The sequence below is a fragment of the Corvus kubaryi genome, unplaced genomic scaffold (assembly GCF_017639235.1).
Source record: "Corvus kubaryi isolate FWS band 111438036 unplaced genomic scaffold, C.kubaryi_AGA036_p1.0 37266, whole genome shotgun sequence".
In the NCBI taxonomy this organism is placed as follows: Eukaryota; Metazoa; Chordata; class Aves; order Passeriformes; family Corvidae; genus Corvus; species Corvus kubaryi.
Window position 1 is genome coordinate 9,082,388 of NW_024581081.1, and position 15,649 is coordinate 9,098,036.

The window sequence follows — 15,649 nt, forward strand, 5'->3', positions numbered from 1 at the left end:
AGCCGCCGTGAGGGACGGGCCGGGGCCGGGCCAGGAGCGGAGGCGATGGCGGCGCCGGGCGGGTGCGTCCCGCGGCTGTGCGGGCGCTGCTGATCGCTGCGGTGCTTCCTGCAGGTAAGAGAGGGAGCGGAGAATGCAGGGACGCGCCCCTTCCCGCCCCGGTGCGTGTCGGGGAGAGGGGCTGGGGAGAGGGGCTCTGGGGAGCCGAGAATGCCTCGGGTCGTTGTAAAACTGAAGTGGCCGAGGTTGCTTGGTGAAAGTGATCCTGTGTCCTTCCAGTGTTTGGGAGTGTTGGGGTTATAGCGGGGGATGGGGGGACACCGCCGATGTTTTGTACTTTAATTGCTTGCAGATATCCAGAAGGCATCTCGGTAATTCTCTTTGCAGAAGCCTTGTTCGCGTTGGTGCAAAATCTCGCTTTGATTGTAAGGACTGGCCGGAGTTACCCTCATGGAGGTAGCTCATGAAGGACACATTTTCTCTGTGTCCCAGTGGGAAGCATAATAGCTGCTTTTTGGCCTCTACAGTTTCCTGTGTGTCTGTGGAAGATATTTCCAGCCCCTGCAGTGTGTGAGATAACAGGGCAGCCTACGTATCTCAGTTCTCAAAGCACACTCAGGGAACCTTAACTTGCCGTGTTGCAGATTTGGTGTAACACCTACACTGATAGTGGTTCCTCTGACAGAAGAATACAGGAGTTCCCTGTCCTGCTTTTGACAAACAGAGCCTGACTTGCAGCTTTCCTTCATTATTGTGACCTTGTCAATAAAATACTAATAGGCAAACAAGAAAACCCTTAACTCATCACTTTGTCACAGTGCCACCTGGCTTGCCAAGATCCTGTGCCAGGATCCTCTCCTAGCAGGATCTAGATTGCTGTTGCGCACCCAGAAAGTTCAGATAGCAGGCTGCTGGGTTGTAGGTTTCATTTTCGTGGGGTCTGCTGTTGGACTTCACAGTGTAAAGGCAAAATTATTGTTTGCTTTGGTCTTTATTTTCTCCTTAAAAAAATGAAATCAATAAAATTTGCGTGCACAGGCAAAAGTGAATTAATGGTAATGTCCCATGAGAAGATCAAAGGACAAAATAGTTGTAAAGTGTTGGCACCTTATGTTCTCTGAATTGTATTCTAGATACTGGTCTGAAGTGGGTGAGTTAATTCCCATCTGGTCCAAATCTCCAACAAGATAAGCCAGATATTGCAAAATGGACCACTATTGTTTAATCACTGCAGAAGATTAACCCCTGTGGAACAGGCCACAGACCTTTGGGGTTTTGGTTTTGTGTTGTTTCGGAGTTTTTTCTGTTTTTTTTTCTTCTTTCTGACATTGCCTGCTGTTGTCACACAGTAATGCTGCTAGAGCCCTCACCTTTGACTTTTTCCCTGTTTGCCTGTCATCACCACACAGCTTACATGCTACCTTGTTTCTCCAGAATAAGCCAGAAATTATGCTTAGTAGTTTCTATTGGGCCCTGAATTTTGGTCACTTTGTTAAAGGATTTGCTAAAAAAGTTGCAGTATAGCTGAGTATACTCACAAGCTTTATTTCTTATTAATGTTGTGCATTTAATTCAAGTTTTACAAACTCCTGCAATTACTTGTGGTGTTCAGGGATTTTATGTGTTGGAAGAAGAAATATAAAACACCCTCTGTTTCTCTTTGCCTAGTATTTCTTAACTTTATGTAAGACAAAGCTGGAAAAGGCAAGGTCAGCCACTGAGGCTTGTCTGCCATGGGAAATCTGGGGATAGCATGCTGCTGATTACATTGTTTACCAGTGTGGCATCTTAGTGCTTTAAGCAAGCCTTTTAATTTCATATTTCAAAACTCCAGCAGATTTACTGGAAAGATGTTTGCATCATTTCTTGTGGTATTTATAGTTGTACCTTGGAGGGTTTCACTTCATGTTGTGTCACCATGTTTCTCTTTAATTAAAATTTTTGGGTTTTTTTCGAAGGGATCCCTCCTTTGGTGTTGCCTGATCCGTGAGTTCTTTAAATACACTCCAGCAGTGGCCACACAGGACTGACAGACTTCAGCTGGAGGAGGGAAGATGACATCCTTGGGTGCAGCACAGCAGGAAATGCGTAAACTGACCTTGGATACACCACAGAAAGAAATCTGTAAACTGCCTTTGGATACATCACAGAAGACAATCAGTAACCCGGTAACTCCTCTGTCCTGTTAACAATGCCTCCCTTGGGAAATGGGACTTTGCTCTTTTGTGTCAATAGTACTGTTTTGCACAGTGAGGGATGCTACTGAGAGCTCTTCATCACTCAGGTGTTTGAGGGAGAATGTCACAGGTGACACGAAGAGCTGATGGTGTTTAGAAGTTGTGCTATAAGCAAATGGACAGGACTTCCAAAAAAGGACAGACGTTCTGTCAGCCTTGGAGGATAATCCTCTTTCATGTGCAGCTTACATAGATGTGCTGGAAAGTGAAAGTATGATAAGAAGTGTTTTCACTCCTAATTCTCTGTAAACATGGGTGGTGCCTGGTACGTCTCACAAAGTGTTTATTTTGTGGTGCCTGTAACTTCAGTCTGAACAACTAAGCTTGGAATCTTTTTTCATAGTTCATATCTTAATTTTTAATAAATTCTGTTTTCTATGGAAGACTTGAGCTGACATGGTTCAGCAATTGCAAAGACTTCATTTGACAGAATGTTGTTTGCCTAGCTCAGAGTCTGGAAACTTTCTCTGAAAAGTTCTATCATTCTCATGATCTGTGACAGCAGCCTGACTTTGGCTTACCCTAAAGGGGTGACCTGGAGCTGTGTTTTTTGTTGTGTCTTAAAAAAAGTAGTTCATTTGAACCTGCAGGAAGTAGCATTTTTATCATTCTGTGCTAGACCCCTTTAAAAATACTAAAATCTGTAAAGTATTCGTGGGGAATGTACAGTAACAGAGACATGCACAGGACTTCTTGTCTGTTGCAGCTTTGCACTGTCACACTCTTGGGCCCTCAATGAATCTGATTGTTTATTCCCAGTATATGGTCACTGCTTGCAAAGTGGATAGAGTTAGGGATGATGGGGGAATAGTTTCAACCTCCTTCACAAGAACCCAGCTGGAAGAGGAAGGAAGGCTGTATGATTAACCAGAAGGTGGAAGGACAGATGTGTGAAAGGAAAGAGAGGATGGAAGTTGGTAGATGGAGATCTTGGTGGGAGAGGAGATGTGAAAACAAGGATTAGGAGATGTTTAGGACAAATGAGTAGTGTAAGAGAGAGACTAAGAGTCCAGCAAAATTGAGTGGCTGCAAGAGGATTGATGAGTATGATGAGTTAAAAGACTTAGCAGGAGAATTCAACTAGAGCTTAGGGATCAAGAGCCTGTTGTGGGGAAAAAGAATGAGTATTTGGGATTGTAATATGGAGACATTGTGCTGATAACCTCAGGGCAGTCTCCAGACAAGGCAGTGAGCAACCTGCTCTATCTGACTTTGCTCTGAGCAAGGCATTCGGCTAGAGAGGCCAGAACCTCAGCCCTTCTGTAGCAGGGGAGGCTATGAAAATGTCATTGTTTCAGTACATTGTTCCATTAGCAGCAAAACTTCAGAGCTTTATTACAGGTTTGAGACTGAGATGTATTTCTTCATTACTCTACTGTTCTCAAGCATCCAGAAAATCTGCTTTCCTCTTTATGCCCTTTATGTCACCCATCTGACAAGAAATGATGTAATGTCCCATCCGGTGGGGTAGCTGTCTGATGCCCAGCATGCTGGATAAAAGCTGTTATCACAGTCCTTTCCTCTGTAAGACTATAAACTGCCCTCTTGTTTTATGAAAATTGGCATTTTCTTTTAGGAAGAACATAATTTTTGAGACCTCTCAAACTCAGTTGACATTGATCAGTTGGCTTTAGAGCTAAGTTTTGGCGATCTGGAAGAAAGACAGGATGATAGTAGATCATGTCATGTGACAAGCATTATTCTTAATAACGGAGGAAAAAGTAGAAGAGCATCTTGAGACATGAGGAAATTACAGGCACATTCTGTGATGACAAAGTCTCATTAAGTCTATAGTATTGCACCCAGAAAATGCTCTAATATGGTCTTCTGGATTCCACATCTGAGCTTCTGAAGAGTTGATGTGCCACCTTTTCTTTTAAATAAATGCATCCTTTTGAATATAAAGAAGTGCTTTTGCCACAGTTCCTTTTCAGGAGTATAGAAAGAACTTTGCTTCACTGAAGTGGTTGAGTCCCAGTATCCCTGACCTGTGTGTGTTTCTTTGATTTGTCTTTGGAGACTGAATCAGTAACTTACTACTTTATTGCAATAGAGCTACTGCCCCTCAGGAGCAGAGTGTAAAAATGAGAACAATCAAGATACACTTTTTCTTTTTTATTATTATTGTTCTTAGTTGAATAAAAATTATCTTCTGGGTGTGCAGCTTGTGTTTTAAGGAACCAAACCACTACCAGTAAGCAAAGGGATTTCATTTTTCTTTCACATTTAACACTCAATTTCACATTTTGGTCCTCTTCTACTGCACCTGCTAAAGCCAATAAAAATGATGAGAATTAAAACAACCTGACAATTTTCTTGAGAAGCAAGTTCTATTTTTATTTCCTGATGTAGAAGATGACTCTGAATTAGGTTTTATGCAGTGGGTGGGTAGCTGAGAAGGGAAGTGGAGAGCGGGCAGAAAAGGATGTGTATTTACTGGCAGAAATGATCAACACTCTGGATTTAGACAATTTTTGCTGTCTTTCCCTTTTCCTCACAGATTACCAAGAGTATGTGTCAGCAAACACACATCCTTTTCATATCTGCCTGTTTCATGCAATGATCTATATATTTTTAAAATAATCTCAACTTGTCATTTTATAGTCCAGTATTCCATTCAAGAGTAGTATTTCCAATGTGTTCATTGTTTTTGTTGTTAAATTACTGGAGCTCTTGTTTGCAATTGCTGTTTCATTTCAAAGGTATCCTAAAATCTTACAAACTACCAAAACCAACCTTGGCAAAATTTCCTGTCTGTTAACCAGAGCAAATGCAACATTTTCTACCATTTACTTCCTTTTTCAATCTGAAGCACATGTGATGAGATGCAGACTTACTGCTTTGCTTTTGGGCTAGACACCTGGGAACTTCCACGGTTTAATGTTAAAATGCTTCCCATCCCTTTCCATTTCCTGAAATGCTGGATGACCAGAGTAGGGCTTCTGTCAGCATGTCTGAGTCTTTGCCAGTGAGCTGTGCCAGGGTCTTAACTGGCATATCCCTCCCAATGGCTTAACAACTCTCACCATGCTGCCATTTCAGTTCAGTGTAACATCCATATGCTACCTTCTCTAGCTATTGATAAGGAAGAAAAGATAGTGAGGCTTTGAGCCAGACTGCATACTGTAGACAACATACAGTCCCAGACTCTTGAACGGGGCTATTTCAGTGCACTTTGCAGTTCTTAGCTGATCAGGATGAGGTATTTTGTTGTGTTTGTGTAAGTTTTACTAAGAAGACATTCTGTGACATAGTCTTCCTATTACTGTTTTCCATAATGGAGCAAGAACAAGCAAAAAGGCAGCTCCTGTAGTCTGGGGTCAGGAGGGTTGTGGAAATTGCCTCCTGGTACCAGGAAGGGGCTGATAATAGCCAGCCCTTGAGAATGACCTAATTTGATGTGAATCCTCCTTATGCTCTGTGAATAGTGAGGCAATAACATATTACGACTCTTCATTTGAGAGCTGGGAATGGAGGATGGAAATTTTAATTTGATCTGAAAAGCTTGGTTTTCATAGGGGAACATATGCCAGATTTCCCCTTCCTGTTGTGGTTTCTTTTATATTAAAAGCTGGTTGTGTTTCTTTTAATGTTCTAGATTATCGTATAATTAAGGATTAGAATACTAATTTTTAAACTAATTTGGGATTTTTCGCCTCCATCACAAAATGGTATTGGAATAATTTTTTCTTCTTTTTTTGTTCTTCCCTTTTCTAGGCCATTCCATATGTTGGGACGATACATGGTGGCCTTGTTCCTGGAGAGCTGATTGTGATACATGGGACTGTTCCTGATGATGCAGACAGGTAGTGGCTATGGTGTCATGTTTAGCAATGTCACCATGTGAGCAAGAATGTAATGGATAAAATGTTTCCAGGAGTTCTACTTAGGATGGTGCACAAAGGCTTGATCTAAAGCCTTGTGATAGCATCAGATTGAATGCAGGCTTAAAGGGTTATCTGAGACTAAAAAAATTGATAACTGAATGTGTAGTGTGTAGGAATTAACTTAAACTGGGCTAAGGAGGTATGGACTAGTGCTTGTACCCAGTGAGGGGGTTCTGTTCCCTGACTTTATCTGAGGTTCATTTGATATATTCTGCTGAAGGTGATGGGAGGGAAGGTAGTGAACACAGTGAAGAGTTTACATGATATGAATGATGACCATTAAATAAATACTTAAACATTTATATTCACTGCACTGAATCATGGGAGAACCTTTCACAAATAGGTAGGAAGAGAGGAGGACAAATGTTTGTTTGGGGATTTTTTCTTATCCAATGACATTCACTGTATCTGCCTGTTCTGAGGCTCCACAGTAAAACACAAATGTACCGAGCTTTTAGGTGAGTTCTTGAGAGACTGAGCTGAATGTGGTTTCTCTGATTTTTATGATTAGGTTCCAGGTGGATTTACAGTGTGGCAGCAGCATAAAGCCTCGAGCTGACGTGGCATTCCATTTCAACCCCCGCTTCAAAAGGTCTGGCTGCATTGTTTGCAACACACTGGAGAGGGAGAAGTGGGGCTGGGAGGAGATCACTTATGAGATGCCCTTTGAAAAAGGAAAGTCATTTGAGATTATCATCATGATTTTAAAGGATAAATTCCAGGTGGGTCGCTTCTTCATCTACATCCGGTTGTCAGGCCATTAAAATAAAGGTATTTTGTATAATTGAAATAAATATGGGAGGTCTAGGTGTCTCTGTTACCTAGGTATAGTCTCACTACAGAAAAGTTTAGAGCTTTTCTTTAAAGAGGTGGTAATAAAATCAGACCTTTAATTTTGTATTGCTTCCCTCTAAATTGGATGAGTAGGCAAGTAGCTTCCTGCCATGACTAATGGCTGCTCCACCCTTCCCTCTGTAGGTGCAAAGGGCTAATCTTGGGATAAACCTCTTCTGTGACTAGTGTAGGACAGTCCTCTTGGAGGGGATATGTGAGGTGTATTTGTCTTGCTCTTAGACTGCAATAACGGATTCTATTACATTGGTAATACCACACTGGTAAATGACCAGGTGTTAGAAACAAAGGTGTGAAACGAAAATTTTAGTGTAGGCAAATAAATCTCCCTCACAGTGATGGAGAGAGAGACTGAATCATGGATGAGCTGAACTTAGTTGATCTGATATTTCTAGGACACTCATGGAGTTGCTTCTGTACCAAACCAGTGTAAACCCGAGACGTGTGCATCCAGTTTGATACCTGGCTGGTGTAGTGTGTGTTTAATACAGTTTTTCTGTTTTGTTTCTTGTCTCTTTAGGTGATGGTAAACAAAAAGCACTTGGTGCTCTACAACCACAGAATTAGCCTTGAAAAAATAGATACTCTTGGAATATATGGCAAGGTGCAGATCAAAACCATAGAGTTTGTTTCTAAGGTAAGTTGTATAGAGAGCTGACTTGTTTGATTCCTTTTCTCTGTCCTGCTAAACTGCATAGTAGGATTTGTGGTGAAAAGGAAGGAAGAAGAAGCAGCAAAACAGTCTAATTTTAGTAAGGAGATTTTGGTTTCCCCACATTTCAGCATGTGAGTCTCATGAGGATTTCTGTCTTCCTGTTTCAGTCTTGCAGCTAGGGGCAGGAAAGTGACTAAAGTTTACAGCTTACAAAGTTAACAGGACAGATGGTATAAGAATTGATTGGATACTTAGTCTAGGAGTGGATTAGACTTTTCAAATATTGCAGAGGCTCCAGAATGAACTCTTGAGTATTCAGTGCTTCTAAGTGACAAGTTTAGCCATGGCTGTAGCTTGTTGCTTGGCATTGAAATGCCAAGATCAGTGACAGCTGGAACTCCTTGTGCACATAGACCTGTTTTTCCTGCTAAACCGACTGGTTTGTTGATTGAAGTCAGAAGTGTACATTTATGGGGATAAGAAGAGGTATTCTTTCTCAGACTTTGTAGCTTGACTTGTACATGGACCAAACTGCAGTGAATTTGAAGTGAAGTCTGTGCTGTGCCTCCTCTCAGCTGCCAGCTCTGCTACTGATAGTAAACCAACAGGGAGTTTTTCCCTGGAAAGAAGGAGAGATCCTTTTGTTCTGAAGAATTAGACTTTTAGACCAGAAACTGGAGGTGATAAATTCCAGGGAGATACAGAATGCGAATGCCTTTTCCCTTTTCTGCCTCTCACTAAGGTAGCCTATCTACTCCTATTGAATATTCTATGTCTGTTCTGCTCCATCTTCACTACATTGTGGGCAAAGCTTTTGGCTCTTGCTGCCAAATATCAGGTCTAACTCAGGTCAGCAGACTAATAATTGTTTTGGTAGGAGGCAAAGCTGAACATAATGAAGTCTAAGCTTTAAACATAGGTCTACTATGTTTAAAGATCATCTGCAAAGCCTGTAAACAGACTTTCATGGGTCCCATCACTTGGCCTTGAGCATGTTGCCAGAATAATATTCCTGCAAAAGCTGTCTGCATCCTGATCTTGGAGGACTGACTCCAAGAAGTGCTTGAGGGCAAGCAGGTGCTCTAGGTTGGTTTCTGACCCAGGCACAAAACGTACACTTGGTTTAATATGTGGCTGCTGATGCTCTATCCTTTGTGGAAGAAAGGAATGGAGAAAGGTGATTCTTTCTTCTTAGTTTTCTGAGGAGGAGATTTGAGGTTTATATTGAAATAAACAACCTGAGGACACAGTCTGGTAGGCTAGCTGGAACTGTCTCTGCATGGCCATGTTGCTCATCTGTCCTTCCCATAGAAAGGGACAAGGATGTAGGGGGCTGCTTAGAATCCCAAGAATCCCTGTGTGGACCTGCCATACTGGTATTTCTATCCCAGCAAGGAAAACTCTGTGGGTACCCTCAGATGCTGAGGGCTTGACAGTAGTCCGAACTGTTAAATAAAGGTTCAAACTGTAATGAGGCGATCTTCAGAAATCTCCAGAGATTTGGCTTCAGCAATTGATCTTCAGAACTTTTCTGTAGTTTGTAGGGGTTTGTAGGCTATCTTTTTCATTAACATAGCCCTAGATTATCATCTTAACAGTTCATGATTCAACATGATGATCCTTACATTGTTCTAAACCAATATGTTAAAGATGATGTTAGCAATGACACCTAAATATCTCTCTCTCTGCAGTCTTTACAAGGCTCTCAGCCATCATCTCTAGGAGTAACAAAGATAAGCACAGAAAATGTACGTATGTTTGTAAAAGGTTGAATGAATCTCCCTGTTGTCTGATAAGCTAGATAATGTTCTTCTTTTGTAGGGGGAAATGCCAAATGGTTCGCAATTGGTAAGTGTCTCCTGTAGATTTGTGGCAAATGTGGAGTAAAAAAAATAAAAAATACCTCAGTTATTCATAAAAAGACATGCACAGAAGACAAGAAAAAAGGAATTGAGAGTCAACTGGAGAAAGATCATCAGTGAGATTTTGTAAAGGGTAATCCTCTTCTCTGCTGGTAGTACAAATGAGAGTGTTGTTAAATCATTTAGAAAACCCAAAAGATAAACACAGCATCCGCAACCATAAAGAAATAAAGAGTGAAGCACCTGAAGTTTTAAAGGACCAAGTCACATTCAAAACTTTTTTTTCAGATAAGCATGCTTTGTTTCCTCTGCCTTAGGGAGTACCTGCAAAGCAAAAGTATTCTGCAGTCATATTATGGTAACGTGTGTCTTGGAACCTGTGTGCTACATCTTCTTCTTGCTAACAGATCCTTGTGTACACTTTAGGTAGCTGGATTAACCTTAACCTTAGGGGTGGAAACTTGCACCCAGCTAACATGCATATAGCATATAATGTGGTATAGGTGGTGTGAGTGCTCATCTTTTTGCAAAAATGTGTGCAGGTGGACTGTATTCACACTGGAGTAAGGACCACACTCAAACTGAGAAGGGGTTGAAATCCAGGAATATATACAAATAGAATTTGTGGAGAAGGTGAAGTTGCAGCGAGTGCCATAATTTTAGATGCTTTGTCACTTGACAGCCTGCCTTCTTCAGTCTTTTTTTCAAAACCAAATAACAGGCAGTATTGTAAGTGGTGGATTTCAGCAAAAACATGAAAGCGAAGTGCTTCTCTATTCCCTTCTTTTCCCTGATAAAAATAACTTCTAATACAATGAAAAAATAAGATGAATAAAATACTTGTACTATCATTATGAACTCCTGCCAGGACAGAACACTTAGTGACCCTACTTCTAGTACTTATGCAACCATGGGACAACAACACACCTTAGCGTGAGCCTTACTCTTGAAAGCAAAACTGATACTTTTAGAGATGAGAAGTCAGGTATAATCCGAATAATTATGTGATCGGAATTTAAACTATTACAGGGAGTTTCATGCTTACTTTTTTTCTTTTTTTTCTTTCCCCTTCTTCCCCTCCTTCCACTGTTAATGGTGTCAGAAGTAGTTGTAAATAATGTTTTGAACCCAAGGTGGTAGTCTAAATTAAAGCTCAAAACACTGATGTATTTATCTCAGTGTAAGTTTTCCACTATAGTGTTAGGATCCCTCAATATGCTGGTAGGAATAAATTCAGCTGTAAGTGCAGATTTGCAATTGTATGCCAGATTTCGTCCTGCCATAGTAAAGCCCAGCTTGTATGTTGAAAAAAGTAAGTCACAGTCAAAATTTTTACTGGGGATGTACTTCCAGGGTGTTCCTTATGTTGGGAAGCTTGATACTGCACTTCGTCCAGGATGCACAATTGCCATCAAAGGAGAAGTTGATAAAAACCCAAAGAGGTATGTGTTACTGGTGGGTTTTTTCTGTTATTTAACTGAGGTATTCTTGAGAATGAGTAGGCTTTTCCATTGCCTCTATATATCCTTACTCACTTGCAACTTTGCATCTGGTATCATCTGAAACTTCAATGCAGTTTCCTCAGGAACCAGCAGGATACCGCTTTAGAGAGGACTTAAAAGAGCAGCTCCATTGTGAAAAGTGAAGGTAAAACCTGAGTGTCTTACCTACTAAATCTGTGTCATTCACAAATTTGTGTGTTTGTTCAGGGCTTTCTATTGTGCAGGAAGTGTGAGCAAATGTACTGTACAGAGACAGCTTTTATTCTAAAGAGACCCAAGAGTAAGGGAACTGGCACAAATAGGTGATACAGAAGTGAGGTGAGTTGCTGGTGTGCTCAAATGCTGTGTATTACAATATTTCTCTGAAAATCCTCCTTGGTATAAGCATGACGGTGCCTAACTAAAAATAACTGAGTGATGAACTGAGTGATTAGAAGGATGGAGCACCTCTCCTAAGAAAAAAAGCTAAGAAAATTGGGATTTTTCAGCCTGGGAAAAAAAGTACTTCGAGGAGACCTAATTGTGGCTTTCCAGTACATGAAGGGAGCCTATAAGAAAAATGGAGAGAGACTATTTGCAAGAGCATGTAGTGACAGACAAGGGGGAATGGCTTCCACCTATAAGAGAATAGGTGTAGGTTTAGGTTAGATATGAAGAAGAAATCCACTGTGAGGGTGGTGCAACATTGGAACAGGGTGCCAAAGAAATTGTGGATGCCCCATCTGTGGCCATGTTTAGGGCTAGGTTGGATAGGGCCCTGAGCAACCAGGTCTGGTGAAAGGTGTCCCTGCTCACAGCAGAGGGTTGGAACAAAATGGTCTTTAAGGTCCCTGCCAACCCAGGCCATTCTGTGATTCCATGAAAGCTGATAGGGAAATATGAGCAATAATTTTGATAGCAAATTGGCAACAATGGCTTGCAAAGAAGACATTTTCCAAGCATGAAATAAAGGTCAGGGAGGAGGGGAGCATAACACAGTCAAAATGGAGCTGAGCAAGTGTCTGTGCTTCAGCATGCCCTTTACTTGAAGGGTGGTTTTGGCTCTGCAAAAACATGCCTTAAAATGAAGCAAATGAGAAGCATACTTTTCACATTGTGCGTGTGTGTGTATTGCACTCATACTTCCTCAGGGCACATTTCTTCCCTGAACAGCATTTGGAGTTCATACTGGAATCCACGGTCTGGAATCCTTATCCACAAAGTTTGGATGGACTTCAGATTTAATAGGATAATAAATACTTAGAGAGTAGCATTTCTTTTCCTTCTTTTGGCTTGAAAAGTTTATTAGCACTTTTCAAGTGCTGAATGTGCTCAAGTGCTGAATGTGCTCAAATGCTTATAAGCATGAAGAGGCTTTTGGCTGTTAAAGGACTGCAGATTGTCTGCTTTTTATGTTTGTGCTTTTAAACCTAAGTATTTATATAGAGTTTATAAGTTATTTCATGTATTTCACTCAGCTCACACAGTTGTAGATGTTTCTTTTTCTTGGTGAAAAAAAGAACTTCACAGTTTGGAAGTGTTGCTATATTTCCTATCTGGACTGAACAATTCTCAAAAGAGGGTGACAGTCTGACAGCTGGAGCTAATTTGAGTGGGGAGGGAATATTTTTTTCTTCAAATGCAGTAAGGTTTTCGTGACAGGTTGAAGCATTCATTTGAATTTGAATGACTGTTCCCTTTGATCACCCTTCTGCAGAGCTCCCTCCCCTTTAGGAGCCCTGTTTTGTGGACATGTCTGAGATGGCAGAGTATTCACTCAGCCTGGGCAGAGCTTTGCTGCCTACAGAATAGCATTTTGTATGCATGGTGTCCCACCAGTCTTAAATATATGAAGAGAATCCTTGAACTTTTCTTTAGAGTTCAACCAGTTTGTTGGCAGAAGGAATACCATGTCTTTCGGTAAAACAAAGCCTCTCACTCTCCATTCCCTGAGTGAAGGAGATGTGGGAGCAGGCAGCTCCATATGTTCCTGTGAGAATGCTGCTTCCTAGTGCAGTAGGGGAGCAGCTCTTGGCTCCACAGCTTGTTGCAGAGTCAGGAACAGAAAGCTGTGAGTGATGAAGTGGATCTAGCAGGGTCATATCCTACATTTGTTGCCTCCAGCAAAGGTTTCTGTGCAAAGGAGACCAGTGCATGCTGGCTGGCTGCTTGCTCGGTTCTTCAGGTGAATCACAGCCCTGGCTCCCAAGCAGCCCGAGTATTGGCTAAGGACTTGGTAAATGGCATGGACTGCTGTGTCATGTCTGTAAACCCTTGGTGCAGTAAACTTTAAAAAAATATCTTCCAGCTTTGCAATAAATCTGAGACCAAGTGACTCAAAGGACATTGCTTTACATCTGAATCCCCGAATGAAAAATAAAGTTTTTGTAAGAAACTCCTACCTTCATGACAGCTGGGGAGAAGAAGAAAAGGAAATTGCTAACTTCCCTTTCAGTCGGGGGATGTACTTTGAGGTAAGATTAACTGAAGCATAGCATCAAACGGGAAAATCTGCCAAACGGATTAGCATTGGTGCTTAAATGTCCTATTACTAATACAGATTTAAATAAAACTGCTATTCCTGCATTTCATGTCTTGAAAATACTCAGGATTAAATGGGACTGTAGAGAGCAGAGATTTGTCTTTATTTAATAACAGTTTTCTTTTGAAGTAGTTGCAAAAATTCAACCTGTGCTCAGAGGAAATTTAAATTAAATTGAGTTGGACTTGATGATTCTTACAGGTCCCTTGCAACTTAAGTTATTGTATGCTTCTATGAATTTTATTGATGCTCCATTTTTGTTTTTAAATGTTGCTTTTGGATGAAACATTCTCTGTAACAGAAACAGGTCTTACCCAAGTCTAGGCTAGGTCATCAGATTGTTTTTCACATCTTACTTGAGCTTAAATGTTAACTATTTCTCTTCTTGCTTTCCAGCTGATTATTTTCTGTGATGCCTACCAGTTCAAAGTTGCTGTTAATGGTGTTCACACTCTGGAGTACAAGCATCGTTTTAAACAGCTTGAAAAGATCAACATAGTGGAAGTCACGGGAGATGTTCATTTGTTAGATGTGAGGAGCTGGTAGTTCTTTTCAATGAGTACTAAAAGAAATTAACCTCTTCTAATGACAGTGCCTCCTTGTCAAGTACAAACAGGTGCTGACTTGTGCTGAGCCTGCCTTTAATCTATCTAGGCTTTTGCATTTGCCTCTCTGAGTTAGGCAAGTACCAGAAATGCTAACTGCAAGATTAAATCCTTCTCTAGTTTACAGTTTCCTGGCAAGCTAAGTAAGTTTTGCTCAGATAAATCTCCTGTATTATTGAACCCAGCAATATGAAAATGCTGCATCATACTGTGTGTAACAATTGCACTCTGTATGTTTAACTATTTTTTGGCATTCCTCAATACCATACATTCGATCTTGTGAAGTAGAAATGAGACTGAAATAGGATCCAAAGGTAGAGTTATCCACCTCAAAAGGGATGTTCATTATTTATTTAAGATAGAGCTATGGCTTGTAATTTTCTATGTCCTAATTTATGTTAGCACCTATAACCTTTACAGTGAGGCTGGATTAGGCAAACAGTTGACCTGTAACTTCTGGCAAAAGGCAAGGAGTTTGATCTTATTTCTTAGCCTGCTGCTGCAATAGCACATTCTCTGACACCTATGGTTGTGTCACCTCCTGCTTACAAGGGCCCAAGATTTCTACCTTTTAGTTTTCCAAAGTGAAACACGGGAAAGTGATTTAGCTGGTTTCAATTATGTGAACTTTTGAAAGCTTGTTTGATCTGAAGTGGCACCTGACTGGGTTAAGAATCCTTAGGGTCTGAAGTAGATGTTTGTGGGTTTCATTTTTAAAATATGTGTGAATCCAGATAGTCCAGGTAGGGTTTCAGCTGAGAGGGCACTTGACTACTCAGCAGTGGACTAGAGAATGAATCCTTTTTCAGTCTTGTATTAAAATACTATATATGTGAAATAAGCTGTTCCTATTCAGTTTTCCATACAAATGTCAGTCTTTTTATATTCTTTTTAAAAATAAGTTACTACTGTTTATCAATACACACCTGAAAGATGTCCCTGTATATCTTAAGACTGCTAAACTGAAGCAATTTCAAGAATAAGATGTACACTGAAAGACTTTAAATGACCAGATTTAATGTATAAAAAGTACCAATAAAAACATATGTGAACTCTGCTTTTCTCCAAGTGTAGTTAAGTAGCTATGATCCCTTTTTGGTCTATTTTGTTTTGCTTATTGTCTTACCAGTATCTCCAAGTTGGCAAAGCAACCCTGACTGGAGAACCATTTCCCCATCAAGGAATTGATCCACAGACCAGTTAACCTGAGCAGGCATTGGGGCTGGGCTGTGGCTGTGCTGGGGTGGCCTTCAAGACAGTGCAGTGCTGTGCTGTATGTACCCCTTGGCTGCAGGATAAACTCACTGGAACAGAGGAGCTGGTAGGCAGCTCCTCATGGCACTAATGCCACTTGTGTGTCCTTGCCTTTATCTAAGAGTTCAGCAGACATTCTCATGGGAATGTCCTTTTTGCTTTGACAGCAGACACAATTAACAGTTTTAAGAAAATCCTGTAAGAGCTTGATGTGGTAATCTTTCCACATATGGGATCTACATGGCATGATGCACCCTCGACAGAGGCTTCTTCC

General features: G+C 40.9%; 1 protein-coding gene across 4 annotated transcripts; it reads left to right on the plus strand.

Moving 5' to 3' along the window:
* LGALS8 (galectin 8) lies at window positions 1-15,178 on the plus strand. Of its 4 annotated transcripts, XM_042025297.1 has the most exons (10): window positions 1-114; window positions 1,959-2,168; window positions 5,955-6,043; window positions 6,636-6,846; window positions 7,497-7,613; window positions 9,323-9,379; window positions 9,453-9,479; window positions 10,847-10,935; window positions 13,283-13,448; window positions 13,913-15,178. In XM_042025297.1, the coding sequence occupies exons 2-10, from the start codon at window positions 2,055-2,057 to the stop codon at window positions 14,060-14,062; spliced, it is 1,020 nt and encodes a 339-aa protein (XP_041881231.1). In that variant the 5' UTR covers window positions 1-114; window positions 1,959-2,054; the 3' UTR covers window positions 14,063-15,178. The 4 variants fall into 4 exon arrangements, with proteins under 4 accessions (XP_041881231.1, XP_041881232.1, XP_041881234.1 ...); XM_042025298.1 differs by lacking the exon at window positions 9,453-9,479; XM_042025299.1 differs by lacking the exon at window positions 9,323-9,379 and having other exon boundaries at window positions 3-114.
* The last annotated feature ends 471 nt before the right edge of the window (window positions 15,179-15,649 follow it).

Excerpts from the sequence above, each read along its gene's own strand:
- LGALS8 (XM_042025297.1), top strand. The coding sequence starts at position 2,055 with ATGACATCCTTGGGTGCAGCACAGCAGGAAATGCGTAAACTGACCTTG. Across the intron at positions 6,044-6,635 it reads GTTCCTGATGATGCAGACAG|GTTCCAGGTGGATTTACAGT; the intron begins GTAGTGGCTATG and ends TTTTATGATTAG. Across the intron at positions 9,380-9,452 it reads CAAAGATAAGCACAGAAAAT|GGGGAAATGCCAAATGGTTC; the intron begins GTACGTATGTTT and ends CTTCTTTTGTAG.